Source organism: Lathyrus oleraceus, chromosome 5 (assembly GCF_024323335.1).
Source record: "Lathyrus oleraceus cultivar Zhongwan6 chromosome 5, CAAS_Psat_ZW6_1.0, whole genome shotgun sequence".
In the NCBI taxonomy this organism is placed as follows: Eukaryota; Viridiplantae; Streptophyta; class Magnoliopsida; order Fabales; family Fabaceae; genus Lathyrus; species Lathyrus oleraceus.
Window position 1 is genome coordinate 258,384,571 of NC_066583.1, and position 7,596 is coordinate 258,392,166.

The following is a 7,596-nucleotide window of genomic DNA, read 5'->3' on the forward strand; positions in this document are numbered from 1 at the left end:
GGGGTAAGGTCCGGCAAACTCCTGGGCTTTATTGTCAGTGGTAAAGGGATTGAGGTTGACCCGGCCAAGGTGAGAGCTATTCAAGAAATGCCAGTTCCCAGTACAGATAAAGAAGTCAGAGGTTTCTTGGGACGCTTGAATTACATTGCCCGATTTATCTCCCATTTGACCGCCACCTGCAAACCCCTCTTCAAGCTACTGAGGAAAAATCAAGAGATGATATGGAATGAGGAATGTCAAGAAGCTTTTGACAAAATCAAGAAGTATCTTCAAGAACCTTCAATTCTGATGCCACCAGTTGAAGGAAGACCTCTAATCATGTATTTAACCGTGTTAGAAAATTCAATGGGGTGCGTGTTGGGACAACATGACGAGTCTGGTCGAAAAGAGCATGCCATATACTACCTTAGCAAAAAGTTTACCGACTGTGAAACAAGATACTCACTGCTCGAGAAAACTTGTTGTGCTTTGGCCTGGGCTGCTCGCCGACTGAGACAGTATATGTTGAATCACACCACTTTATTGATTTCTAAGATGGATCCTATCAAATACATATTTGAGAAACCCGCTCTCTCCGGAAGAATAGCAAGATGGCAGATGATCTTAACAGAGTATGACATCCAGTATACTACTCAGCAAGCAATCAAAGGAAGCGTGCTAGCTGATCATTTGGCTCATCAAGCGGTGGATGATTACCAATCTATGAATTTTGAGTTTCCAGATGAAGATGTCATGTTTGTTACCAATCATGAAGAACATGGACCGGATGAAGGACCCGCACCGGGATCCCGATGGACTATGGTTTTTGATGGATCTTCTAATGCGTTGGGCAACGGTGTTGGTGTCGTAATTATTTCTCCCAGGGGTTGCCATACGCCTTTCACTGCTAGACTATGTTTTGATTGTACCAATAATATGGCTGAGTATGAAGCATGTATTTTGGGACTCAGAGTTGCCATAGACCTAAGGATCAAGTTTTTGAGTGTGTACGGAGACTCAGCATTAGTAATCAGTCAGATCAAAGGAGAATGGGACACTAAACATCCGAATCTCATCCCTTATTGAGAGAAGGTGTTGTCACTAATCCCATACTTTGGAGAGATTACATTCGAACATATCCCACGAGAAGAGAATCAGTTGGCAGACGCATTGGCTACCATGTCATCTATGTTCAGAGTCAGATGGGACAATGAAGCTCCCATGATCACCATTGAGCGATTGGATGAACCAGCACATTGTTATGAGCTTAATACTGATGAAGTGGAAGAGAAACCTTGGTTCCACGAAGTAAAAAGATATTTAGAAACTCAGGAGTACCCTGAGGGGGCATCTATCAATGATAGAAAATTCCTGAGGAAGTTCTCTGCTAAATTCTTTTTGAGTAATGGAGTATTATACAAACGTAACCACGATTCGACTTTGCTTCGCTGTGTGGATAAAAAGGAAGCAAAAAAGATTATGGGAGATATGCACGACGGTATTTTTGGGACTCATGCTAGTGGACATACGATGGCCAAGAAGATTCTGAGATCAGGGTATTATTGGTCTACCATGGAAGCTGATTGCCACCATCACTCCAGAACCTGTCACAAGTGCCAGATATATGCGGATAAAGTACATGCACCTCCTGCTCCATTGAACGTGTTGACCGCACCTTGGCCCTTTGCAATGTGGGGCATTGATATGATTGGGGAGATTAAACCTACTGCTTCTAATGGACATCGCTTCATCCTTGTCGCTATTGATTACTTTACAAAGTGGGTAGAGGTCGCCTCATTTGCTTCTGTCACCAAGAATGTGGTGGCACGGTTCGTCAAGAATAGTCTTATTTGTCGGTATGGTATCCCTGAAAGGATTATCACCGACAATGGTACTAATTTGAACAACAAGATGATTACTGAACTCTGCACGCAGTTCAACGTAAAGCACCATAACTCTTCTCCGTACCGACCAAAGATGAATGGCGCTGTAGAAGCTGCTAATAAGAATATCAAGAAGATCATACAAAAGATGACGGTGACGTACAAAGACTGGCATGAGATGTTACCGTTTGCTCTTCACGGTTATCGCACTTCAGTACGCACTTCGACAGGAGCAACTCCTTTCTCTTTAGTCTACGGAATGGAAGCCGTTTTACCGGTGGAAGTTCAGATTCCCTCTCTAAGAATCATGAAAGAGGCGGGCTTAGATGAAGAGGAATGGATTCAGACTCGACTCGATCAGATAAACTTGATTGATGAGAAGAGACTTGCGGCTGTTTGTCATGGACAGATATATCAGAAGCGCATGACCCTGGCATTTAACAAAAGAGTCAAGAGACAGGTGTATCAAATTGGCGACTTGGTGGTAAAGCGCATCACTCTACCACAAGGTGATCCCAGAGGCAAATGGATTCCCACGTACGAAGGGCCGTTTGTAGTTAAGAAGGTATTCTCTGGTGGAGCCATGATACTAGCTACAATGGACGGCGAAGACTTCCCGCATCCCGTGAACGCAGACATAGTCAAAAAATACTACGCATAAAAGAGACCTGCTAGGTCGACGTACCTAGGCAAAAGTAAGGGCATCCCTGTCGCAACCCAAAAAATACAGAGGTGCGAAAAAACAACCGGCGAGAAAGAAATGACAGAAGAGTTGCCACCGTGCGTTATTTATCCCAAAGGAGGGAAAGGAAATGCTCGAAGTAAACCTGAAGAGAGGAAAGGAAAAGACAAGGTCTCGCAACCAAATCTTGGGTTCGGGAGTCGATTATGCGAAGGGAAGGTATTAGCACCCCTACGCATCCGTAGTACTCTACGGGATCCACTCTTGTTGTTCTTGTCTAAAGGGTGTGTGTTTATCTAATGTACTATTTACTAAAAGAGAGGGTCAAAGAAAATGACTCGCACGGATGTCGCATCCACTGCATACGTATCTCATCTGGAGTGAGAATCAGAGTCTTCGTAGCTCGGCTACCTATGGGTTAAAGAGATGTGTGCTCGCTAAGACGTCGCGTCTTATGCCTACGTATCTCATCGGGAATGAGAATCAGAGCAAAACGTAGTTCAAACTAACTACGGGAATAAGGGTCTCGATTGCAACCAGGGCAAGAGAAAGGGAAGGTCTCGATCGCAACGAGGGCGAGAGAAAAGAGTCGCAACGAGGGCGAAGGCAAACAAGGATTAGTTGTTAGTCGTTAGTCAAACTCGGCAAGACATCGCATCTTGTGCCTACGTATCTCATCTGAACATGAGAATCAGAGTTGCCGTAGTTCGGCTCACGCACGCCGAAACAAACAACACACAAGCAGGCAAACATGGAGCCTGAATGCCAATCACTGGACTTACATCAGCATCCGAACCAAAACACACACAAAAAGGCAAACGTGGAGCCCGAACGCCAATCACTGGACTTACATCGGCATCCGAACCAAAACACACGCACACTGGAACCCGAATGCCACTCGATGGACTTACATCAGCTTCTAAGCACACAACAACCAGACAAGTTAATAGGGAGTCGGGAACTCGAGCCTATAACTGTCAAGCACACACACAAAAAGATAGAAAAGGGTGCCCGGAGAGATCTCGCACGACCTCCTGCCTACGTACCTCATCTGGTATGAGAATCAGGGCGACGTAGTTCCCCTACATAGGGATTGCCATCTGAACATGGACTTACAAAGGAGGACACCAGTTGTGTCAAAGGAGAGTGGGCAATGTGTTCACGTCCTAGCAGTAGGTGTCGCAGCTCGCTGAATCGAGTCTTAGGCGATTACCTCTTTGCAATAGAACAGACTACATGCCGCAAGATCGGAGACGCTTGGAAAGGTCTAGAAGTGGGGAAGCTCTGCCCTAGAGTTGCCATGCAATATGTGCTTAAGTGTTAGGATTTACAAATGGGAATATCTACCTAATGTTAGCATGCAAAGAATATGGGAATCCTACCTATGTTATCATACAAAAGGATATGGGAATCCTACCTATGTTATCATACAAAGGGTTACTATCTAATGGGTGCTACCTAATCGGAACAAGAGTTGACGAGTGGAGCAAGGAGAAGGGTTAGGGATAAGGGTAGATGGCGATGCATGAAGCAATCGACTTACAAGGTTGATGGCGATGCATAAAGCAATCGACTTACAAAAGGGTGGATGGATACGTGCTGGTTCTGTTAGGTTTTGAAAAATGATTACTCGACGTTGGATCGAGGTTTTGGTCTTGTTTTAAAATGGTTATCGGATGTTCATTTTATTTCTTGTATTAACAGATGAATAAAGAATGAAAGAATATTATACATTTCATGGGAGAGGGATACATTTGCTATGAATGGGGGTTGACATGGTAATCAAGCAATATAAATATATGCCTCATACACCATACAAGTAGGCAACAGTTAATCAACAATAAGATATTTAAGCAAGTATATAATCGAATCAAATAATCAAAAAATGAAATAATGAGGCATTAAACAATATATGAGCGTAAGCGCAAAGGAACCGGCTCATTGTAAGAAAGCCCAAGAGTAAGCTATGTGAGGTCGATGGCGATGCTTAAAAAGCAATCGACTTACAAGGGTGTAAAAAATGGGCTCGATATTAAATCGAGAAAAGTATGATTTTTATAGTTTTAAAAATGGTTTTGAACTAAATTAAAATACAACAACTATGCATTATTAACAAATGAAATCATGAGTATAATAAACATAAAAAGAAGATATTAACAAAATACTAAGAGGATAAAAAATGCTAAAGGAAGATAAAATCAAATAATAAGCAAAACTACCTCACATGAGTATCGAACCCTCTCCACCTAATATTATGCAACTAAACTCTCGCCACTAGGCCACTCAATACTATCTGCTATTGAGATACTACCCTAAATATATGAACCTGAATAAAAATTTAAAATAAAAAAAACAAAACAAACATTTTCATGGTTTTTATATTATCTCTGTAAAAAAGGTTAAGTTAGATGAATAAAAAAAAAGAAATTAATTAAAAAAAGAAAACAGAAAAAAAGAAAAAAAATGGAAACGAAAGAAAACAACAGAAGCTCGTCTTCTTCCTTTCTCCCTAACCTCACGAATCAACCTTTCCAAACTCGCTCCCTCGCTCTCTCTTCTCTCGGTATCGCCCTCACAATCTTTACTCTCAAAGTCTCTCAAACGCAACTCAACAAAGTCTCAACAAATACATGAGAATGATAAAAGGAAAAAAGGAAAGGAAATCTTACAAAGTGTCACGGCGGGGGTGGTGAAGGATGCGCAGAAGCTGGCCTCCAGGTAATTGATTTTGGGATTTTAGGGTTTTCTTTGCTTCAGATTTTTGCCTCCCAGTTCTTTGTTGTTCTCTCGGGTTTCTTTCCTCACTGATTTCTCCCTTTTTATAATCCCATTGCTAGGGTTTGGATGAGATCAAAAGAGTATGGAATTGGAAGTGCTTTTTTTTGTGCTGCTCTGTTGTCTATCCCATTTTGGTGTTTGCTCTGAAAAAGGTAACATGTACCTTGTACTTCTTCTGTGAAAATGTTTCATTTTTGTTGCTTGTGAACTTTTACTGCCTTACTGAGTTATTTTGATTTTTTACTGCAGCAAAATTTCTCAACACACTTGAAGGAATGGAGTGTGTGTAATATTGATACAAAATGGGCATCCTGTCTACTACTTCAGCAAGCAATTACAGGAGAGTCCTTATGCAAATACACCTCAGCTAGAGCTCGAACAAAAGATTTTGTTACATCACTGTTTTAGCACAGCAATGTTAATGCGCATCTTGCTGGCAGATAAACCACGTAGCTCCAGAAGAAAAGTACAAGAAGCAACAAGCATAGAATCCTCAAAAATGCAAAATTGCAGTTGACCAAAAGTATAGTATCTTCATCCCACAGCCATTACCAGTATCATCTTAAGTTTGAACACTACTATCCGTCTGCTGGTAACAGTTTAAATCCTTAAGTTGCAAATCTAGTTCATGGTCAGACCGGGGTTTATTTCCAGAAGTTTTCTGCTGTATCCATTGCATCATTCTCAATGAGTCTGTAAATAATTAAGGGAAGGATTGGAAGCAAGCGTTTTCCTGAATAGTTCAAGTAACTTTTAACATGCTCAATTTTAACAGAGTGAACACCTTCATTCGGTATACACGAAATTACTGTCCCTATGGTTGTTTGGAAATAACCGAGTATGGTGCCGTTTTTGTACAATGATGAAAGTTACTGGAGGCTGACAGTTTGGTTCTAAGGGAGCACATGCCTTCCGGATTGCGTCCAACTCATAGAGTAAAACTTGATAAAAATGTCCTTCACTTACATCATCCTTGTAAAATATGATTCGCAGGGCTTTGTTTGGACTCTCCGCTGCGGGATATCTTTTTCCTTGGCTTATCAGCATGCTGTGTCTGGCAGTGACGAATGGAATCATCAAAATTATGCAGCCAGTAAAAGATTTTAGAGCTCGAGGGTGTGAGGCAGATGTTGTGTTCACAACTGGAGGGCTATCGGATCCAAGATCTGGCATTGCACCTGAATCTGGGCTGCTTGAATTTAACACTGAAGGCGGAGTACCATAGCCGAAAGTTCCTGTTCTCGATCCTGAAGATGTTGGTGGAACCGTTGGAATTGATGATGGAGCTGTTTGAATTGATGGTGCAGTTGTTATTGGACTTGGTGGTGGTATTGCAGTTGGAGTTGATTGTGTAGGTGGTGTTGGGGATGATATCGTTGGCGTCGAGGATGACGACGACGATGATGATGGAAAAATGCAAGAACCAGAATTTGGATTTGTGTTAATTAAGGTGGCAGCGCCTCCAAAGTCGCAACTTGTTGGAGCTGGATTCTTTTGATAGTAACTATTGAAAGCAAAAGAAACATGACTCTGCAAAGTGACTGGACTGAAACAACTCCCACCCTGCTGTATCTGAGAACAATCAACACCCATTCCACAAGCATAATCCAGTGCTGATTGAAGGGAGGCTTGTGGAGCACCTGCTTTTGCCACACACCAACTCTGTCCCTGAATAGAAGGAGCATTTGTGTTTGAAGGAGGGTTTATGAAAGGAACAGGAACACTTCCCGATGGAGGTGGATAAGACGTTACAGGGTTGGTTACTGGTTGCGCACCTGGAACAGTTGAAGGTGTTGTAGCTGGATTGAAGACCGGAACCGGTGAATTGGTTGGATTTGTTGGAGGTAAAGGAACAGCAGGTGTAGTAGAAGGAACCGTTACGGGCATTGCAGCTGGATTTGTAGGGGAAATCGTGACAGGATTTGTGGAAGGAACCGCTACAATGGTTGGTGTATCTGAGGGTCTAAAGCAAAGGTGGTGGTGTGCTGTAGGGTTTATTTGGCTTATGGCATGAGGTTTAACAGGTATGGCCTATGGCTTGAGACAGTTGCAGACATTTGTGGCCTTGCTGCAGTTTTGACACATGACTTGGCTTTGGTTTTGTAGGTTCACTCATGGAAACTTGCATCTGAAGTAAGCAAAGGGAGCACACATGGACTTTGGTGGTAAATCAAAACAAGATAGCGTGAGATTAGGTCCAAGTTTGGGAAATATAATGCATGGTTGGTCTGCATGTTTGGTTTAGTCTCGCAAACATGATGCATTGATGCTTCA

At 42.3% G+C, this 7,596-nt stretch overlaps 1 protein-coding gene across 1 annotated transcript; it reads right to left on the bottom strand.

Annotated features, from left to right (window-relative positions):
* Nucleotides 1–6,108: 6,108 nt before the first annotated feature.
* Nucleotides 6,109–7,209, bottom strand: LOC127080075 (SH3 domain-containing protein C23A1.17-like). The gene has a single exon (XM_051020405.1). The coding sequence runs from the start codon at nucleotides 7,207–7,209 to the stop codon at nucleotides 6,109–6,111; it is 1,101 nt and encodes a 366-aa protein (XP_050876362.1).
* Between the last annotated feature and the right edge of the window lie 387 nt (nucleotides 7,210–7,596).